Source organism: Eucyclogobius newberryi, unplaced genomic scaffold (assembly GCF_026437365.1).
Source record: "Eucyclogobius newberryi isolate DKJ021-1_F unplaced genomic scaffold, fEucNew1.0.hap1 SCAF_17, whole genome shotgun sequence".
In the NCBI taxonomy this organism is placed as follows: Eukaryota; Metazoa; Chordata; class Actinopteri; order Gobiiformes; family Gobiidae; genus Eucyclogobius; species Eucyclogobius newberryi.
Window position 1 is genome coordinate 31,753,904 of NW_027315801.1, and position 21,470 is coordinate 31,775,373.

Here is a 21,470-nt window from a genome sequence, read left to right on the forward strand (position 1 = left end):
ATCCAGATTGCAAATTACAATTATTAAGAAATCCTTTGTAACAGGAAATAGAAAGGCAACCTAACTGCCTTTTCTGTGATGAAAACTTGTTTTTTATTTCTAAAACCATTAGTATGTATATCTGATGTTATGGTCTACCTGTAGTAGACCTCACCATGCTTCCAGTGTACATTCAAGATTATTGCCATTTAAGTTATTTAACATTATATTCAATACATATTTCTAAACCGTAAATGCACAGACCGTAACCTGGGAGACCCTTGAGTCTAGTTTTGGTTGTTTTCTGAGTCATTGTTTGAATCTGCTGCGGCTCGCGCCGCACGCGCCGCACGTGCTGCGCTGATCGCGCGCTGATTGGAAGAAGAGACTATTTAACTATCGCGATAAACACCACGCCGCGGCAAGCTCAAAACAACGAGGTAACGTCTGGAAATGGAGCGGCTGAACCGCAACGGAGGGATTTGTAGGTAAGAACATTGTGTTTTGTAGTTTTCATCAAACATTTAACGATGTGCAATGTGAATTTACGGAAACTTTAACGGTTAAATCAAGTTAACTTGCCTCATCAATGCGCTGGAAGTCTGCGTGTGTTTGTTTAGAAGGAGAGGCTGGAAACACGACACAAGATGGCTTTTTTTAACGTTTAAAAAACAAATCTATGCCCACAAACCGAAATATAGACCGTAGTTTACTTCGGTTGACATTGGTGTCTGTGGGATCACGCATCGTTTAAGTTCTTACGCTAACGTGTTATTTAAACTTAGTTTTGTTGTTATCCCATGTATTACCCGACCAACCACACCTGTGACACACAAAGACTGTTCTGATCACTTTGTTCTTTCAGAAAGCCGCACCAGCCATATTTTTACAGTACAACACAATATTGTACAATCTATTACACGTGACCTGCTTCAACAACAATTCTTGATCCTAAACTATAACACTCACACATGTTTAATTGTGCTCCCTTTCTCACAGGCATTTCCTCAATGGTGATTGCCCTTATGGAGAAATGTGCCGATTTCGACATGTCAGACCATCACAGATCTGTCGGCACTTTCAGAAAGGGGGGTGCTGGTTTGGTGACCACTGCAAGTAAGTTGAGAGAGTTTCCATGTTAAACACAGATGTGCTCATGGCTTCTTTTGCCTCTCCAAAGGTTTATACATGTTTTGTCACCTGAAGTAAGACCCCCTGAGCCCAGAGGTACGCTGTTCCGTTCCTCCGGGGCCCCTGGTCAGTCAGATAGAAGGGCTCCTGAGGCCGCAGACGTACAGGTGGCGAGTGTGCACCAACAGCCAAGAAGTGGACAGAACACGACCTCAAACCAGCCCACCAGCCGTGTGCTAGTGAACACAACTGGGGCATCTTCACAAGGTAATGCACAAATATAAGTTCAACCAGAGGGGCAGGAGTCTAAGCAAGGACTCTCAAATTGAGTCATCATTCGCATATATATTATTTAGCCGGTGTAATCCAATCTCAATGCTCATGTAATCACACCTGAAAGTTTAATTTTCTTCAACAGAAAAAACATTAACTGATTCAGCGCAAAGTTCAGAAGTTGGACAGTTACAGGTTTGTTTTTTAACATAAATATTGAAGTAAGTTGAAATGTAAATAACAAATAGGTTTTATAACATGTAGTGTATCCCATCTTGAGTCAAATATCTGTCTAATCTTCACACTGGAAGTTCCTTCTAAGTTCATCTTAAAACTAGTTTGGCTAATCCATCTTCAGTTAATAATGGGGGATCTCTTTTCTCGCTCCAGGAAATGGATGGAATGGAAGGTGCAACAGCTGCTCCATCACAATCTGCAGAAAAGGCTCAAGCCATTCTCCGAAGTAAAGATGTGGCGTGTGGGATTTGCATGGATAAGATTTATGAAAAGCCAGAACTGTGCGACCGCAAGTTTGGCATTTTGCCCAACTGCACTCATGCATTTTGTTTAAAATGTATTAAAACCTGGAGGAATACCAGAGATCTTGCACCCGACGTCGTCAAGTGGGTGTCACAAAGTTACAATTAAGGATGACTACTATAAGAGACTTTGTAATATAATGTTTTGTGTCTTAAAGGAGTTGCCCCCAGTGCAGAGTGAAGTCTGGATTTTATGTGCCACACGAGTACTGGGTTGTTGAGGGACAAGAAAAAAAATCCTTAATTGCTACTTTCAAAAAGAGGTTTAGGTAATAAATCTTTATTCAATTCACTGTAGGATTCACAACTCGTCATCAAAGCTTTCTGATAAATTTGAATGTTTGCTTATCTGATTTTTTTTTTTTTTTTTTTTGTTAAATTAACCCTGATACTAATGCGTTTATCTTTTTTAATTGACAGTAAAAGAACATGTGGTTTCTATTTGCAACAAGGCCGCTGCCCATTTAAATCAGACTGCCTTTACCGTCACGATAAAACTTTACACCGGCCGCGACCTGAGGTAAAGGTTTTAGAAGTTTAGATGTTGCATGATGAAGGAAACTTAATGATTTTTGTTGTGCAGAGTTCTGAGGACACGGAGGACTTGTACACCTCAGATGTGCTCAACTTTTTGGTGGCCATGGCTCTTCTCGACAGTGATGATGAGGATGATGATGACGACGAAGAGTTTAATATCTTTGATATGCCATATTATCTAGTACGAGAACATCTTCTGAGCTAGTTCTTTAGGATCTTTTTGATTGCCCAAATTGTCATCTAGCATTCATTTAACAATTGTTCCTTTTTTATTTAATCAAGGTTGAAGGTCGCTAGCTTAGGTTGTGTATAGAGATGTTCTTAATGTACAGAGAGTCATTTTATTAGTCTTTCTGGTCCCGTTTAATTAAGAACATCAGCACACAACTTATTCGCGGAGTTGCTGTCTTAATATAATTTCAAGAGGAACATTTGGTAAATTTGTGCTGCTTAACGAAAGTATTCTTCTAGTATTTTACCCTCCACCCTTCCCGTTTACTTCAAATGTGTTACACATTGTAATTTCCCCTTAGCCCTTGCCAATCTGATCTGACCCTCTCCCGAGCATCTACACTATATTTGGCATTTTAACATTTTGTAGCTGGTATGTTTATCGCTCCACAAGTTGAAGAATACATGATGAGCTTTTAGTTTTTTTTTTAAACAAGTTGTACTTGTACACCGAAAATAAACACATTTGTCTCACTGAAACTTTTTCAGATTCTTGTTTTAACTGCTGGAATGTATTTTATATGTATGTTGTATATATTTCTCTATACAACTAACCTACATAAAGAAACTTGAATGAGTTTCTACACTGGGACTAAACATGCCTGTCTCCAAGGTAATGAGCATATCAGGCAATATAAACACTTGAGTGATAAAGTTTAGTGTGATATTCCAGGGAAAGGTGTCCGACGCCACCAAATGGCTACAGTTCACCTTAAACCGGGGTTAATGGACCCAGCCTTTGATTTTTGTACTTTTTACATCGAAATGTGTATATTTAAAACCAGGCAACGTGTGCGGCCAACTTGAGAAAGCGTTCACGTTTACGCAGCATTTTAAATCTATAATTTGCCCATCTATTTATGACCAGTTTTTATTTTTCACACCAGAAGAGGGCGCTCCCAGTCTCACGACAGCGTATCATGTCAAGAAGAAGAAAATCCGCTGTGGCGGGCGGACATGGATGTGTGCTGGCTGCAGAGTCGTGTGTTCAGTTGGATTGAGTGCAGTGTGGAACGAGGAGCTCCATGTTTGTAGACCTCCCTCCATGTTTGTAGACCGCTTTAAGGGCCAGTGGCGGCTGCTGCTGCGCGCGCTGCTCTCAGGGGCCCACGGCGCGCGCAGGGCTCTGTGGGTCTTCCACAAACAGCAGCGGGCCAACTCCGACACGTCTCTGGATCACTTTATTCAGGTTCTGTGTGAAGACGAGCTCATCTGTCTCGCTCCTGAAAAACAACCACTAGCTCTGTGAGTATATGATTAACAAGCGAATGGGAATGGCCCCTGATGCAGACTCTAAAACTGTAAAGATAACGGTTTATATTTCAAAGCTTAACGGAATATTCATGTGCAATACCCCGGGCAATACCGTCATATTCATGTGCAATTACTGTCATACTCACAAGCAATTAAGGCCATATTCAGGTGCATATAACTGATGTAAATAAGAGTGTTTTGTTTACTTACCATTAGTATTAATTGGTCTTTTACTTTACTTTATTTTATTATTATTATTTTATTTTTATCTTTTTATTTTATTTGTATTTTTCCTCCATTCCCTATTAATGAGATGAGTTTTGTTAATAAGAGTTTTTTGTTTTGTTTATAAGAGTTCTTCTACTAAGAGTGTTTTTTTGAAACTTCCTATAAGTTATCTGTCCTTTTCCTCTGTATCTACTACATTGTAACAACGAAATTTCCCCATGTGTGGACAATAAAGGATTATCTTATCTTAACAATTCAACTTGATACAAACATTCATATCACTCTATTTGTCATTTCAGCACCAAACCACTGGTTTGCCTCTTCCCTACTTTATTCAAGCAAAACCTGTTGGCTTTTGTTTATCACCTTCATCATGTCCTGTCCCAGTCCACTGTCAGGCATCTGCTGGACTGCGTCAAACAGGACTTTCTGACAAATTCATGGGTCACATCTTTAGTGACACAGTTGGAGAGACAACTGGGCATCGACGAAGAGAAACCTCTGTTCAGTGCACAGTTTGGCCAGAGACTCGCACAGCTGCTCCATCCAGTGCCCAGTTGTGATGAAGCTAGAGGATGGGCCACCTGCTTTCGTTCGGTCCCCTCATCCGCGCCTCAGTCTGGATCGACTTTGCCCGGAGCGGCGTCGCAAAGAAAGAGAAAGAGCAGTGACGTGATCCAGGGCTCGGACGGCGAGGAGATCAGTCAGCAGAATAAACGGATGCGGGTGGATCTTTGTGTCGTTGAAGATGTGGGCACAGAACAAGAACTGAGCCAGGAAAAGGAACACCCTGCTCCTAATGCATCATCTGAGGGCCAAGACCCACCACCTTATATGCCCCGAGACACTCTGCCCGAGAAAATGATGGTGAGGAATCAAGGCTCCGCTACTGGGTGTCACTTTACACATTTTTATATATAATTTTGAATAATTGAGCGACACTCACCAAAAAGAAACATTGTTAGGTAAAGCGAGCATATAACATCTCCAATGGAAAGAATATATTTTGTGTTAATTTTAAGACAACACAGTCTGCCCTTGTTCTAAAGGTTTTGTTTATTTTTTTAGGTTGCTGTTTTGCAGTTGAAAGACTTACTAGAAAGCAATTCAGAGGTAAGAGACGAACATTTAAGAGTTGTAAGTTGTGGTGTTATAAATCTTTGTTGTTGAATTGTTGCAGTGGGACCAGAGTTCTTCGGATGTGGTAAATGTCCTTAATGACTGTGATCCAGCTCAGGTAAAATGATGGCTTTATGTGGTACTTCCTAATTGACCAATATATTTGATTGATTTCCATTGTTAACTCTTGGTCTGGTTTGTGTTTAGCTGGAGGTGGTTTGTAGCACAATAAATTTACCAAACGTACCAGAGCACATTTTACCAAAACTATGCAGCAGTGTTTTGGCCCTCTCTCCCGATCTCAGCTTTAGCACTGCTACGATATTTATCAGGAGTCTTCTGCTGCAAAAGGTAGCTTTAATTTACAACTTTCATGTAAAGATAAGGTATGAAATTGCTGCATTGCTGAAACCCACAGATCCTTTCATTGTCTGAACCTGCCTCAAGATGTTTGGTTACGACAGTTACGTCATTGTGCAGCCGCTATTCCAGGCCACTGTGCCAAGCTTTATTTGAACCTGTTTTAGAGGACAAAAACATAGGTGAGAAAATAGCACATTTGTCCCATGGTGCATACAAAATGATATTTACCTTTGATCATCATCAGGGAATTTACAAGCTGACCTGTTGAGCAAATTGTTTGACGTTTGTTTGGATTCCCGCTACAAACGTCTGGCTCTTGAGTAAGATTTTTTTCACAGCAGTATATTTTATGGAAGATTCATGCAGAAAAGGTTATTTGTTTATTTTCTTTTTACAAGAATGACTTTCAAAGTGCAATGGACTGAAGCAGTGTTATCCATTATTCACTCTTTGTTAGACTCCAAGGTAAAGCCATTCCTCTCTCACTACTTATAAAATGTCATTGTAAAACAAGATTGTGTTTGTTTGTTTGTTTGTTTAGCTGGATATCGATGAAGATCTGTTTACACAATTTACTGAACAACTCATAAGCAAGGCTTCTCAATTTACAAAGTCTGTGAAGTTTGCGAAGATGTTACTCACCGTTCTCACCAAATACAGCAGTAGTGTAAGTAACAAGTACAAAGGATTAAATGTAATTGATTAACACAGCACTAACTTTTGGTCATGTCATTTACAGATAACTGCTGTCCACAAACACACACTGTCCAACTGCCTGATGCTGAATGACACCTTCCTCAAAAAGTCACTTCAAGCTGCTTTGAAAAGAATAACACACATTTAAATCATTATTGATAATGTCAAATGACACACAAGTAAAATATGATATTATATTATTCATTCATTTTTTACCGCTCGTTCCCATTAGTTAGCAGGAGACTGGAGCCTATCTCAGTGACTTTGGGCCTTAGGTGGGGTACACCCTGGACAGGGGCCAGCTTGTCGTAGGGTATATTATAATATATATTATAAAATGTCAAATACATTTTTGGTTTTCTTAATTTTCAGCATTCTGTCTTAAATTTGAGCAGCATAGAAACTTGGAGTAGGTGTTCTTTTTTTCTTCACCGGTTGTTGACATGCTTATACCAGGATTCACTGCAACACACTCATTGTTGTACTGTACCTCTTTGAAGGTCTTATTGTCTGCCCACAAACCATGTCCATTGGGTCATAGTGAAAATAAGATGTAAGATGAACAAAACACAACATCCATACCCATACAATATAAAGATCAATGTGAATATAATATAACAATTGTTAGTCTATAGATGTACACATTTCTCTTTAGCCCAAATAGTAAAATTGTCTATAATAAGCCTATAATTAAAGCTTTGGTTAGCAACATTTGCATCATTATGCTGCTGCTAACCTTGATCACTTTAAAAAACATTTGAGGACAATAACACGATCGTTAGAGTTGTTTCCCCTCGAGTCCTATGCTGTGTTAAAGTGCTAGACACTGCCCCCTGGCTGTATGAACTGAATTTTGTACGCACTAGGCACTTCTTATATCAAATTAATAAAATAAATAATAAATGAGACACATAGCATATAAATACACATATGTGTTAATTACTGGTCCTGAAGCTATTAATATATTATTTTAGATGTGAAAAAAGATCTTATAAATAAAAGTTTGTGGCGCAGTTTGTTGACGTCACGCCAGGCGGTCTTTATTAAGCGTCGCTTCCGGTTAAATGTCCTTTCCATCGTAGCCTACGAGGGACGAACCGCAAAAATGAGGTGAGTCTGTAACTCCTCGAAATTCTCATTAATTCATACATTGTATCCTAAAAATATGCTCCGTTAGACTAAGGGAGTTATGCGACCTCTTCAATGTCTGCGTGTAGCCATAAAATAAACATTTAAAGCGTGTAACTCAATGCGGTTGCGACTGGAGCCAGTTCATGGCGGGTCTGGAATCTCACGTTAACTTTACAATCGTCAATCCAATCGCATCCATCTACCTGCAGGCTTCTTTTATATTGATAAAGTGAGCTCTGCGTCCACAAACTAACCTACAATTTATTGAGCTTCATCTTTTGAGTTCTATTACACATTAACTTGAATTTGCGTTGATGTTAGCGGATAAGCTAATGGTAAGTCACTCCCACTCGTTGACAGCGCTACATGAACGTAATGGCCAATTTACTTCGGTTTCGCTGTCAATTCTCACGATGCCTGTGCCCTTGTGCATTGGCATTATGCATTTCAAGCAACTACCGGCGCTAATGCCTGACATGCTTCTGTTCACAGTAAGGTCTCCAGAGATACGCTGTACGAAGCGGTGAAGGAGGTTCTGCAGAGCTCCCAGACCAAGCAGAGAAAGTAAGTTATCCCAAATTAAATGAAGTTAAATTTTTTTTTACGGTTTAAACGCTTAAAATGTCTTTACTTACTTCAGATTTGTGGAGTCAGTGGAACTTCAGATCAGCCTGAAAAACTATGATCCTCAGAAGGACAAGCGTTTCTCCGGCACCGTCAGGTTTGACTTTTTACTGTCTCACCCAACCTTTTCCTTGTCCACACCGAGCCCTGTCTGTGTTTTATTTTCCAATTGGCTTGAATCTTAAAATGGTTAAATAGTGCTGATGGGTCAGATGTAGACTTGGAGAAGTTCTTTGGGTAGTCTGACTGAGCTGATCTGGTCAGTGAAGCAGGCGGACCCCTACCCTGGGTCTTAAAACATGAGGGGAGGTCTTCGGGGACTGAGCTTTCAGTTCATGTCCCCAGGCCGACCAATTTTGCATAATGGTACTGTTGAGGTCTCCAGGACACCGGCCACGTAGCGGTATGGGTAAGATCCTTTCTGTTATGAAATAAATCTGAGGCGGGTGGCAGTTTTGCAGAAAGGCTTTCTGTGAATGCGTTGCACCCATTTGTTAAACTTTGTTTAAATTTGCATTCTGTCTTCTGCCAACTGTCTCTTGTGAACTTGTAATGGTCAGTTAGTGATTTTTAAATTGCAAGATTTTGTGTGTAGGCTGAAGTCACTGCCCAGACCAAAGTTCTCCGTGTGCGTTTTGGGAGACCAGCAGCACTGCGACGAGGCCAAAGCTGCTGAACTGCCACACATGGACATTGAGGCTCTTAAAAAGCTCAACAAGAACAAAAAGATGGTCAAGAAACTTGGTGTGTAACTCAACATTTCTAAGAACATTTTTAAGGAAGATTAACTCTGCATCTAAGATACTTTTCTCTGCAGCCAAGAAGTACGACGCCTTCTTGGCCTCCGAGTCTCTGATCAAGCAGATCCCTCGTATCCTGGGTCCTGGGCTGAACAAGGCCGGCAAGTTCCCCTCTCTGCTCACCCATAATGAAAACCTGAACACCAAAGTGGATGAGGTCAAGTCCACAATTAAATTCCAGATGAAGAAGGTACTTTAAATAAATGTTGACTTAGTTATTTTTTTTATGCTTAAATTAACCCAAATTGTTGTAGGTGTTGTGTCTGGCGGTGGCTGTAGGACACATTAAAATGACAGAGGATGAGCTGGTGTATAACATCCACCTCGCCGTTAACTTCCTGGTGTCGCTGCTCAAGAAAAACTGGCAGAACGTGCGTGCCCTTTACATCAAGAGCACAATGGGCAAACCACAGCGTCTTTACTAGACATGTTTTTCTACCATTAAAATGTGGACGTGTTCCAAAAGTCTGTTTTGTCCTTTTTTATGTTAAGAATGCCTTATTTATATAGGCCTCATTTTACTTACTAAAAAGACTTCAAGACAAAAACCTATTAAGGAACAAAGATGAGAGAAAAAGACTAAGCTCTGTCCTAAGTTCAGCCTTGACACATCTATTAAATTGTTGGATCTGTATTGTTATGCTGCTGGAGTTTAAGGGTTTGAAGTGCACGGGGTGCTGGGGCATGTGATCAACCCATGGATCTATTGGGGTTAAACACGTTTAAGGACTGCATGTCCTTGTACTTTTACAAATGGAAAAACAAGTGTAACTGGGAAAAATCTCACCTACTTGGTCTAAAAAGCATTTGGAAATGTTTTATGCAGTGAATATGGGACAATTGTTTACAGCGCATGATCACATTTTGACATGAACAGTGGAAATCACAGGTTGCAAAAGCCTAAATTAAATTGTATACAGTTCAAGGAATGTTTCATTGGGCCATATGTGAAATATAATTTAAAAAGACGAGTGCTGCCTGTGGAAGTGGGACGCTTTAAAGGACCCATTTGAATTTTTTCCATTACATGTTTTGTCTTGTGTAAAATGATTAAACTGGCTGCCGGAAGGTGAAATTATGTACTGGTTATTTCAAAATGAAATGTTCTGTGTCAAACTTTGAGGCTGAAGACTTTGTATCCAGAGGTAACAAGCTTATGATTTGATATTGTCGGTCACACAGACTTTACTCAATGTCAGTGTCATACAAGCCCATGTGGGATAGGCGCCTGAGTGACACTTAAACATTTGTTCAAATAAACCCTGTAAAAACATGAGTCCCAATCAATGGAACTAAATTTAGTATGCAATAACTCATTTTGATCATATTTTTTTTCTATTTGCGAATGAGTTGTGCCATCCGAGTTTAAATTTTTGTGGCACTTAATCTAGCAAATGCTGCAGAACATGGTTGGTTGTAGGTGAAGGATAAGCAGTGTTTGGGTGGCGGTATTCATTAGTAAAGCAGCTTGTATTATGCACAAAAGGCACTAAATCTTAAAACTAGTTTTATTTTACAACAAAATTTGAAACGGCTAACACATTCAGATTCTATACAAAAAGTTCCCATCTCCATCAAAAAACTCATTGCCCTCTTTAACAACAGGTGTAGACTTTACTGTTGTCATCAACGCTTCAATGTTCTCCTCTGAAAATACCTGTCGATCCCAGCCCTCTTCGTCCGTTTCAGCCACTGTGCTGCTTTCTGTTGAATTGCTTTCCTTTAAGGACATATTCGTTGAGTGTTTAGTGGTGGCCGAAAAGGAAGTGTCTACAGGGCCACGGCGTGCGGCCAAAACTGCTTGGCTATTTTGTGCTGCGGCTCCTGAAACTGCCGTGCTATTTGACCGCGCCGGGTCAGGGTTAAGGTTAGGGTTAGCCATGAGGCTATTTGACCGCGCCGCGGCTCTGTAGCCACGGCCTTCAGAAAATGGCTGTTTGATCACAACATTGGGAGCAGGAGGATTTGGTTCAGTTTGAGGTAACAGTATTTGATGTATTGCAGGAACTACCGCACTGCCTTTATTCCCTGAAGTGAGTACTGCTTGTTTGCTACCTGAAGACAGTTTTGTTTTTTCCTGCTCCACTCGGGCTCTTGAAGGCAACACCTGTTGTTTGAGTTTCATCAAAACTTGAGTGTCCTGCTTTGCTTTTCGCTCAGGACCTGGTACAAATTTGTTCCTAAGGACTCTGAAGATGTCATCTTTGCTCACAGCGAAACCCTCAGCCAGACGATTCACTGTCCACTCCTCTGGTTGTTCTCGATTCAGATATCTAAACATGTACACAAAGATTTTTTTAACCATACATTTTACACAAAAGGATTTCCTATTAATACAAATATAGTAATCCTACACCAACATAATGCCAAGCAGAAAATGATTTAAATTATCTTAAATAAAAATAAAAAATACCCCTTTACAATGTAATGCATTATCATTTACTTCCTCATTCAATCCTGCTGGTAAGCCACTTTAACTATTAAAGTTATATTTTTGTCAGACAGGATAGTTTGTTTACTTCCAGTTGAGGAAGGTTACTGGAAGTAGCTGAAACATGTTAATAGTTAAAAAATAGTAGACAAAATGAACTGTCACCAAACATAAAGATAAGCCACTTTGTAGCCACAACTGCCCAGGGGCAGACTGACTGGGGCATGACTTGCAATCTGCCTCTGCAGCCGTGTCATGTCCAAGAACACAGGTCTCAGGCTTCATTAGCAGGTGACAGGAGAAGATGTTCTAATAATGTCAATATACATTCTCAAGTAGGTTAATTAACCTATCGAACTATTAATTTCACGTCTTATAATGTTATAAATCTGCTTACCTAATTTCTTCAATAGCTTCCCATGTTAACTTTCTCTCTGGTGGTCCACGAGGGGTCATCTGCCTCCTCAGGATGTGATACTTCACAGTCTTCTGTCGCTTCACTTCAGTGCTGTTACGGGTGAAACGCATGAGAAACAACCAAGAGATAGATACAGACCATAAACTGTATAATATATGATGGACAGACCATAAACTGTATAATATGAGATAGATACAGACCATAACCTGTATAATATATGATAGACAGACCATAAACTGTATAATATGAGATGGACGGACCATAAACTGTATAATATTAGATACAGACATAAACTGTATAATATGAGATGGACAGAAAAACAGTGAGATTCTGCAATTCTTACTCAACTACGCGTTGGATTTTGTCCTCCACCTCCTCCAGCTCGAACTCTTCATCTGACTTCTTCTCATCGCGGTGTCTCGGAGCTTGTTGACGGCCCCGGGCCCCTGGGTGGATGTTTGGCCCTTTACTGATGCAGCGAGTCAAACTAACCATGGAGTGCGTAAACACAGCTCCAGTCCTGGCGCTCCGGAGCGCCAAAGACAGAAGCTGCAAAGGCCGAGACATGAGTGCGCTGCCGCTTAAACTAAACACTACCCACGATCCAAGCATTACAAGCCGTTTTAGCTTTAAAAGTCAAACTAGTGTCATCAAATCCACACACTGCAGATGTCAACTGAACACACGCGCCAAACATCCGCATAAACCTGCGCTGCCCCCTGGTGCATGGGAGTGAAACAGCGTCTGAATCACCAGTCTTTGCTTAATCTTCTTCTTCTTGAGTTTGTATTTGGTGGGTGGCAACCAACGTTAGGTGCATTTCCGTCACCTACTGGGCTGGAGTGTGGATCTGCACTTATGTATCTACGCCTCAAATTCTGTTTATCAGCTTTGTTTCCCTTAAGAATTTTACTAAGTCATTGCATTCCGTGGTTTTCAATATATTTTTTTAAAAACTAAACACTTCTTCTCTGTTCCTGATAAAATCCCACTTAAAAACCTCCCTCTTTGCCTCAAACCTACTGCATCGTAAAAGGACATGCTCCACTGACTCAATTTCAACTCCACATTTCTTTGGTTAATAAAATCTGACCTCTAATAAATATCTAACAATATGATGAACTAAGTAAACAATATGATGAACTAAGTATTTATTGAGTGACATGCAAAAAATGTAAATAATAATAATAATGATGATGATAAAATCGATCCAATCCACATATTTGACAGCTGTAGCAGACTGAACTGTTATCATCAACTCTTCCACGTTGTCAACTGATAAAATCTGCTCCCCTCTCCTTCTGTAGAGTGGTTTTCCTTGAGGGACATATAGTGGAATGTACATGTTAAAATTATTATGATCACAAAATAGTGTTCAAATGAAAAAAATGAAATAAAAATTGACCACAATATCTGATAAAAAGTCCTGGTTAGGGCCTTTGGGTTTAAAAATAAACCCTCTTTCCAGTCATTTCAGTTCTGGGATGAATCAGAGTCAGTTTGTACTCCAAATCAGACAACAGAGACCAAAAGCCCTTATGATGTTTCCAAAAACTCTTCTAATTTCAATGAATGGATAAATCTAGCTGCTCTCAACAATAATAAATTATCAAAATATTAAACTAGACAAAGTCATCAAGAAGTCCAGCCCCGTCCTGGGCTGTGCTCTGGACTCGGTGCAGGAGGTGGGGGACAGAAGGGTCCTGGCTAAACTCACATCCATGCTTGACCATGAGTGTCGCCCCCTGCAGGACACTCTGTCCGCTCTGGAGAGCAGCTTCAGTGAGAGACTGATCCACCCTCGCTGTGTGAAGGAAAGGTTTCACAGGTCTTTCCTTCCTGCTGCTGTCAGACTTTATAACAAAAACTGCTAGCCCTGAACATGTGCAATACTGATTTAACCATGTGCAATACTGTCATATTCATGTGCAATACTGAATTAACCATGTGCAATACCGTCATATTCATGTACAATTACTGTCATACTCACAAGCAATTAAGGCCATATTCATGTGCATACAACTGATGTAAATAAGAGTGCTTTATTTTGTTTTATTTTGTTTACTTACTTACTATTAGTATTACCTAGTCTTATGCTAGCTATTTTTACTTAATTTTATTCTATTATTATTATTTTATTATTATCTTATTTTTATCTTTATTCTTTATCTTTTTATTTTTATTTAGTTATTTTATTTTATTTCCCCCTCTCCATTCCCTATTAAGATAGGAGAGGAGTTTTGTTAATAAGAGTTTTTTGTTTTGTTCATAAGAGTTCTTCTATTAAGAGTGTTTTTTTTTAACTTCCTATAATCTGTCCTTTCCTCCTGTATCTACTGCGTTGTAACAAAGAAATTTCCCCTTGTGTGGACATTAAAGGATTATCTTATCTCATCTTATCTTAGACAGAGTATTAGATAATAACTGAGGCTAAACGCTGCCCCCTGGTGTACACTTGCGTCACTGCCGTGGTTAGCGAGTCCCGCAGCTGCGCACAACGGCACTGCGCACCTCTTCCCAGCCGCTGTTGTTTCATTTGCGCCATTTTGTCCGCTCACTTTGTTGATTGGGCTTTGGCGAGCTGCACTGGAGCCAATCAGAGGGACACCGGACAGCACACACACGGTAAGGCAGACCCGATTGAAGGCATTGGTAGTTGTTGTCAGCACGGATTGGTTTGTCAGGGACCAACCAAATTACTAACTGCGCTAAATGCAAAAGTCCTAAGACGGGTTTGATTTGGGACAGCGTGGAAAAATAACCCTATGCCTCTAATGTCGGCTCGGCCAAGAAACATGATCTGTGCCGCTCGACAAGCCATGCTAACGTTAGCGCGTAGCCCGAGTATATCCTTACAAACAAAGGAATTGCCCACGTTTGCCCCCGGGATGTCGCCAGAACCCACTGTGCAGCCCAAATCCCGCACAAACACTGTCAGCTGTCAAGAAAATTAAACTGCAGATGCGATTTCTTTCTTTGGTACGTGTAGAATTTGCCACGCTTTTAAAAACAGTAGCTCGTGACGTATGCTAACCTGCTAGCTCGCGTGTCATGCAATTAACAGACTTGTATTTCCTGCTGCGGCGTGGTTATAGCTTCATTTACAGACTTAAATGCATTAGCTTTACAATGCTGACCATTATTTGAGCTCATGCAGTGTTTCCCATTAATAAAGGATTACAGTCTGCCCCCCCAAATCGTTAAATGTGCCCCCCATATTCTACAAACAAGCTGAACACAAAATTGGGAAAGCAAATGATACTTCATGCCTGTAGGGTCGTCATAAACGCAAATAAATAGCTATATTTACTCTAATCTGTGCTTTTTTGATCAGTAGAGGCAATAAAGTACTCAATGTGTTTCTGTATTTATTTGACAGTGTGGTTTGTATAGGCAGGAGGTTTGGGACAGTAGAAGCCATGGAGCAGTACACCACTGCCACCACCACCACAGGGGAGCAGATCGTTGTGCAGACATCTAATGGACAGATCCAGTCCCAGGTGAGTGATAATATTTTAGTTTCACAGTTTGAATCACTTGGCGTCTCAATTCTTTCCTTTTTTCCTCCTTTCCTCAATTTCCAAATTCATCAGTTAATCAAACAAATCATATTATGGTGTCCCAAAGCGCAGAGCTCAGTGGAGACGGTGGAGGGAAACCACTGAGGAACATGATTTAAGATGTATGAGAAAAGATATGTAACACTTTGTCTCACAGTAGAGACATTGCATTAATGCTACAGCAGATGAAGGACTATTACAGAAACTTAGAACTGTCATTGTGGCATTAACATTATTTTCAGGATTTTTTGTTCAAATTAGAACATTTTCATGTTACTACATGTATATATTTCAGTCACTAAGACAGGAGAGCAATATGTTCGCCATCTGCAGGAAAAGCCTGACGCTTTTCATTGTATTTAGTGACGGAAATGCACACCTATGGACATGGGTCGACTGTAGTAAGCTCCAGGCCTATTTTTTTCAAACGTTGTGCCAATGCACAAATCAACCAGCTGTAATCGGTGTGAGTGTGCATCTGTGTGTCACTAAACACAAGCAAAATGAAAAGTGCCTATGGCTTTCCCCCGGCAGATTGCAAACAGATTGCGCTCCTGCTATTCCTTTTCAGCAATATATGAGCAAACTATGTTCACATAAATGAGAAAATAAAGTGTTTACGTCACACTAAAAATTCTAAGTTTACATAGTTCGATTATATTGGTCATTTTGTTGCAGTAAGGCTGTTGACTATCTGCTCGCGTCTCGATTCCTCTCCTCGCTGTGTCTCTTTTGTAGCTGGGATTTCCTCCCTGATTTCCTGAAGAGGGGTCGAGGAAACGAGGAAAGAGATTTGAGACTTTACCTTTAACCTCTTAGGCTGTAATCACAGTTAGCTATTGCCCAGAGATAGACCAGGCCCTGAACTAACACTACAGAGTTTCTGAGAGTTCATTGTGGTGCCTTGTCTGCAGACACAGGGCACAGTTACGGCTGTGCAGCTGCAGACGGAGGCGCCTGTAGTGACGGCCTCCGGCCAGCAGGTGCAGACACTGCAGGTAGTGGTGTCACCGCCGCCATATGTCAGAGCCATCTAAGCATAAACGCAGACACCTGCATGTTCCTCTCAGACTGTCCAGTCGTCCATCTGAGTGGTGTTTGGTTCATCCCAGCATGTTCACAAATGCATGTGTGCTGCAGTGTGTATTGGCCTCAGTTTTCAACAATTTGTTAAACATCAACCACATAATTTTATCAATGTACACTAAAATTCTATAATGAATTGAAAATGTATATTTGTTCTACTGGTTTGTATTTTATATAAGTATTGTCTTTAATTGAAAATTATCAGATGACATGGTGACATGATGATCCAAGTTTTCATTCAGTCTAATAATTTGTCTCTCATTACCTTAATCTTTTCTGAATTTGTCAACAAATGTATTCACCATTTTTTTATATTAAGACTTTGTTTCCTCATTTATATATTTCGTAATATTTCTGCAAGTACTTCAAGTCAAACTATAATGTATACAGCATTTTTGCTTTACTCTTTCAGGCATGATATGGAGTCTATGTGCTTTGTACTTGTCATGCAAGTATAAATGTCACCAAACTCAGTCAGGTGTGACAGCTGTTGTTATTTACAGGTTCAGGGCCAGCCCTTAATGGTCCAAGTGAGCGGTGGGCAGCTCATCACGTCGTCAGGACAACCCATCATGGTCCAGGCCATGTCGGGGGGACAGGGTCAAACCATAATGCAGGTCCCTGTGTCTGGTGCTCAGGGGCTACAGCAGGTGAGATGAGCTCATTCACACTTCGCAGATGCTTTACAGTCGAGTTCAAGGTTAATGTTTGTTCAGAGTTATGTTTTTGTGTTGGAGGAATGCCCTTCTGCCATGTGTATCATCTTGATTAAATTATTGCTATGTCAAACAGCCAATATGTTGCTCTGTCCATTTATGTGATGCCATGTACTCACCTCGTTCAGGATTCATAATTAGTTGGTCAAACACATGCAATTTATTTCCATAAGTCCTCTCTGCAATAATTTTGCCACTAATGCCTCCTGCTGTTGTAGAAAGGTGTTGCATCGTTGGCTTGTTGCCCTGACTTATTGACCGGGCTCGGGAACAAAACGTTTTTGTAAATGTAAAGTAATACACAGGGGTTAAAACTATTACTACATGTTCTGTTCTATTTGAAATGATTAGACTGGGTCGAGTTAGGACAAGCTCCAACTCCTAAATAAGCCGTTTGACTAAATTATATGATTTTGGTCAACTAAATCTTAGATAAGTGAACCTTTTATTTCAGAGCAGCAGCTGCAGTGAAATTAAATGTGTGCAAGACAAATGGGGAATTAAAAAATCTCTCTTTATCAAATGCTTCATGCTGTTCAAATGATAATAATAAAATTAAATAGTCTTAAGTAGATGACTAAATAGTGAGTGTCATGTAGGGCTGCATCTAATTATTATTTTGCTAATCACTTAATCTACCAATTCTTTGGATGAAAGAATTAGTTGTTTTAGCTTGTTTGGATTGCAAAAAACCTGTACAATTCTACTGTTTGATTTAGCTGACCCTAAAGTGAAGCTGACCAGCCTGAAAATTCTCAGTTGACATGTTAGTGTTTTTTCTTGCTTTATAACTTAAAGGTGGTATGGACGATTTTTTTCAGCAAATTTTTTATCATATTTCCTCGTGGCGTGGATAAATCATTTGTCCTGCCACGTATCAATCATAAAACGCACCTACCGCTCACCTGCAGCCGCGTGTGGCTCGTCCCCACGTTTCCGCGTGCCTAAGCGCATGGATCTATCATAATATAGTTCCCTCAGTGTACGGGACAAAATGAAGACGGAGAAAGACAGTTCGAGCTGACACAGAAGTGGACAGAAATCTACGGGAGTCGAGCGATGCGATGCGCTCCGTTGCACTAATAAACAAACGCACGTGTGTGTTGTATCAGTCCGCACGGGGGAGTGCGCATGCGCACTTCCGCCTGCGTTCTCAGATCGCCAAAAAATCGTCCATACCGCCTTTAATACTTTTATAATAAAGCATCTTCCCCCAGCACATGGCCTATATTGGAGTCCGTCTATAGTCCAGACAGATACTTATTTGATTACCGTATTTGTTTTAGCCTTTCTATGATAACGTTGGTTATGTACATTACTGTATACAAACTAAAATTAAATAAATATAAATGGAATGATGACTTGGACTAAATAACTTGATGGTATGAATGCTGACTTAAAACAAAAGTAAATGCTGTTTTCATGATGTTTCTCACAGATCCAGCTTGTGCAGCCGGGGCAGATCCAGTTACAGGGCGGACAGACGCTCCAGCTCCAAGGTCAACAGGGCCAGCCTCAGCAGATCATCATCCAGCAGCCGCAGGCAGCCCTCACCGCTGGGCAGAACCAGGTACTTATAATTTGATGCGTTTGTCTTGGTCAGTGATTCCCACACACTATGGATACACGTAGTAATCTGCATGTGTCCTACAGGGGCAGCAGATCAGTGTCCAGGGGCAGCAGGTGGCTCAGACCGCGGATGGGCAGACAATCGTATACCAGCCTGTCAACGCGGATGGCACTGTACTTCCACAAGGTAATGGTCTTTTCTGCAGGAAAGTACTAAAGTGTGAGACACAGTTATGAGTTAACGCGGGGATGATCATGTGATTGTGCAGGAATGATCACAATTCCTGCGGCCAGCTTGGCAGGAGCTCAGATCGTACAAGCAGGTGGTGCAAACACCAACACCACAAACAGCGGCCAAGGCACTGTGACCGTCACCCTGCCCGTCTCCGGCAACATGGTCAATGCAGGTGGAATGGTCATGGTAAGACCCGGAGCCGAGGTACTCTACATACTACTACACTTTTCTTACCAGCTCACGTGTTGGTGGGTCATGTGGTGGGGAACACAAATCGGAGGAATGTAATTTATTCAAAGTATCGCACACTTCACTTGCATGAACTGATTTTACAACCGAAACAACAATTGCGTCTTTGTACGCTACATTAAACTTGTTTTTACTTGTTTTCCTGTTATTACAAATTGTGGTATAGTTGTATACTCTTTATCTAGGATGTCATGATATCACATTTTAGTGTTACTATTATTGTGAGAAGAAATGTCACAATCATACTAAAATGATTATACATACTAAAATTATTCAGATATTTTTGACAAAACCTTATTCAAATCTAAATTAAAAAGTCAAGTTAATATGGAACACACAGCCAGATGATAAAGCACTTTACTTATAGGTTTATTTTTTGGAGTATAGATTCAATTTCAATCAGTTTTTTTTTTGTGGCCTTGATGATCTCCATTATAGTCATATTGACATCCCTGCCTATGGTACATATCATGACATACCTTAACTTCTTGTAATTTGTTTTTCCACTTATGCCATACGTGTAACTTTTGTAGCATCATTGCTGTACATTGAGCAGCCTGGGCCTTGTCTTTAGATGGTGCCTGGCGGAGGCGGTGTTCCCACGATGCAGCGGATTCCTCTCCCCGGGGCAGAGATGCTGGAGGAGGAGCCTTTGTATGTCAACGCTAAACAGTATCATCGAATCCTGAAGCGCAGACAGGCCCGAGCAAAGTTGGAGGCAGAGGGCAAAATCCCCAAAGAAAGAAGGGTGAGGAGCTTTACCCACTATTCTGTTTGTGCCGTGTAAATGTGGTCATAATGTTGAATAAGAAACATGATATCTGTTTTGTGGTTCAAGAAATATCTCCATGAATCCCGACACCGTCATGCTATGCAGCGCAAGCGAGGAGACGGTGGACGCTTCTTTTCACCTAAAGAAAAAGAAGAAGCTTTAGGACTTTCACAGGTTGGAGGATTTTAAACATATTGAGTAGCGGCTCCATTGTATACATTATTTGTTAAGACTGAACAACTCCTTATTCTCAAACTCTAGGACATGGGTCAGGGAGATGAAACGGTCTCTCAGATGATCAGAGTCTCATAGCACGAGGACATCCACACATCTGCTCGAACGACTCGCCTGAGATGACTCTGTCCCTCCGCCGCTCTGCTCCCATTTGCCCCAACATTACAGCCTCATCCACAGACCCTCTTTTTCCTCACCTGGGCTTCCACACAGCTGACCTATCAAGTCTCTGGACTGATCCCAAGAAAACATGGAGGAAGCTTCTGCGCTCAACTTAAACTGTTTGGGCATTTGTTATTTTTTTCATTTTGTTTGATATTATTGGGACAAAGAACACAAGTGATCGCCACTTTCTGTCAGGTTTGGTATAGACAATTTTTGTCTTGTAGTTTGCTTCGTTTATGGTCTTTTTTTTTGTGGGAGTACTCTTCATTATTGGTCCATCTCGATTTGTTAATCGTTAAGGATGGAAATGTTTAAATTGCACAAATGATTTACCCCAGCATGTAGTCTGTACAGTGCTTTCAGTGGATACGATTTTACTAACTTGTAGATAAACTTATTGTTAATAGGTAAAAAAAAAAAAAAAGGCAGGTGTTTTATCACCTATCTGCATACTTTTGTGTACTTGCAAATTAAGTAGTTAGTCCACATGAGTGTTTTGCTTTTTTGTAATGTAATGTAATTGTATAATGTTTTTTATAATTATAAAAGACTGGATATTTCATTCATGAAACATGGATACAATTCAATTAAGTGAGCTTTGTGATTGTTTTATCATTTTCACTCTAGCCTCATTGCTCTGTCCGGAGTTTATAGTTGCACACAATAAGGTTATAATAACTTGTAAGTCTCAATTTTAACTTTTGAGCTCTTTATTTGCATTGCCTTGAAATTGTGTTGAGGCTTACAATGCAAAAAATATACTCAGCGTTTTACTTAAATAATAATTCTGGTGTGGAAAAGTACTGAGAAACTGATTTATTTAGAGCTAATGTAATCTGACGTTAACCTTTGCTTAAATTATGCCCTTAATGTTTTGTGTTTACATAATGAAACGTGAGCGTTCTTAGAGGCGGCTATCTTTTCTTTGAACTACGGTTTATCGTGTTCCAGTTCATTGTCCAATCAGATCTCGATGATTACAATTTACTGCGACTCTGAAATTAATGAAGTTCAAGAAGGCGGGGCTTGTGCACAACCTTGAACGATTTGATCCCTTTTAGTCCATGGAAACCCCTTATTAGTCAACCTCACTCTGTTTTTAGAATGATTTTTGACCAGCTCTTGGTTCG

General features: G+C 40.4%; 5 protein-coding genes across 12 annotated transcripts in view; 4 read left to right on the forward strand and 1 right to left on the reverse strand.

Moving 5' to 3' along the window:
- Positions 1-9,370, forward strand: part of rpl10a (ribosomal protein L10a) — a 216,846-nt gene extending 207,476 nt beyond the window's left edge. For all 3 annotated transcript variants that reach the window (XM_072450056.1, XM_072450057.1, XM_072450055.1), the window contains exons 2-6: positions 7,972-8,045; positions 8,122-8,202; positions 8,701-8,849; positions 8,923-9,095; positions 9,160-9,370. In XM_072450056.1, coding sequence (XP_072306157.1) covers positions 7,972-8,045; positions 8,122-8,202; positions 8,701-8,849; positions 8,923-9,095; positions 9,160-9,330 — 648 coding nt within the window. In that variant the 3' untranslated portion in view covers positions 9,331-9,370. The remainder of the gene's footprint in view (positions 1-7,971; positions 8,046-8,121; positions 8,203-8,700; positions 8,850-8,922; positions 9,096-9,159) is intronic.
- mkrn4 (makorin, ring finger protein, 4) lies at positions 338-2,664 on the forward strand. The gene is made up of 8 exons (XM_072448622.1): positions 338-467; positions 979-1,095; positions 1,160-1,377; positions 1,529-1,578; positions 1,774-2,006; positions 2,081-2,191; positions 2,343-2,442; positions 2,506-2,664. The coding sequence occupies exons 1-8, from the start codon at positions 433-435 to the stop codon at positions 2,662-2,664; spliced, it is 1,023 nt and encodes a 340-aa protein (XP_072304723.1). The 5' UTR covers positions 338-432.
- fance (FA complementation group E) lies at positions 3,661-6,647 on the forward strand. The gene is made up of 10 exons (XM_072450046.1): positions 3,661-3,935; positions 4,472-5,039; positions 5,241-5,285; positions 5,353-5,409; positions 5,499-5,642; positions 5,710-5,833; positions 5,899-5,974; positions 6,053-6,119; positions 6,196-6,321; positions 6,394-6,647. The coding sequence occupies exons 1-10, from the start codon at positions 3,736-3,738 to the stop codon at positions 6,496-6,498; spliced, it is 1,512 nt and encodes a 503-aa protein (XP_072306147.1). The 5' UTR covers positions 3,661-3,735; the 3' UTR covers positions 6,499-6,647.
- Positions 9,371-10,289: 919 nt separating the features above from the next.
- On the reverse strand, positions 10,290-12,412 carry ngrn (neugrin, neurite outgrowth associated). The gene is made up of 3 exons (XM_072450058.1): positions 12,098-12,412; positions 11,734-11,844; positions 10,290-11,178 (listed from the first exon to the last, which is right to left on the reverse strand). Exons 1-3 carry the CDS (start codon positions 12,364-12,366, stop codon positions 10,449-10,451), a joined length of 1,110 nt encoding a protein of 369 aa, XP_072306159.1. The 5' UTR covers positions 12,367-12,412; the 3' UTR covers positions 10,290-10,448.
- Positions 12,413-14,264: 1,852 nt separating this feature from the next.
- On the forward strand, positions 14,265-20,935 carry nfyal (nuclear transcription factor Y, alpha, like). 6 transcript variants are annotated; one of them, XM_072450059.1, is made up of 10 exons: positions 14,265-14,379; positions 15,155-15,254; positions 16,229-16,315; positions 16,904-17,050; positions 18,555-18,686; positions 18,770-18,872; positions 18,955-19,124; positions 19,744-19,917; positions 20,008-20,115; positions 20,203-20,935. In XM_072450059.1, exons 2-10 carry the CDS (start codon positions 15,174-15,176, stop codon positions 20,251-20,253), a joined length of 1,053 nt encoding a protein of 350 aa, XP_072306160.1. In that variant the 5' UTR covers positions 14,265-14,379; positions 15,155-15,173; the 3' UTR covers positions 20,254-20,935. The 6 variants fall into 6 exon arrangements, with proteins under 6 accessions (XP_072306160.1, XP_072306162.1, XP_072306161.1 ...); XM_072450061.1 differs by having other exon boundaries at positions 18,955-19,106; XM_072450060.1 differs by having other exon boundaries at positions 16,229-16,312.
- Positions 20,936-21,470: the final 535 nt, after the last annotated feature.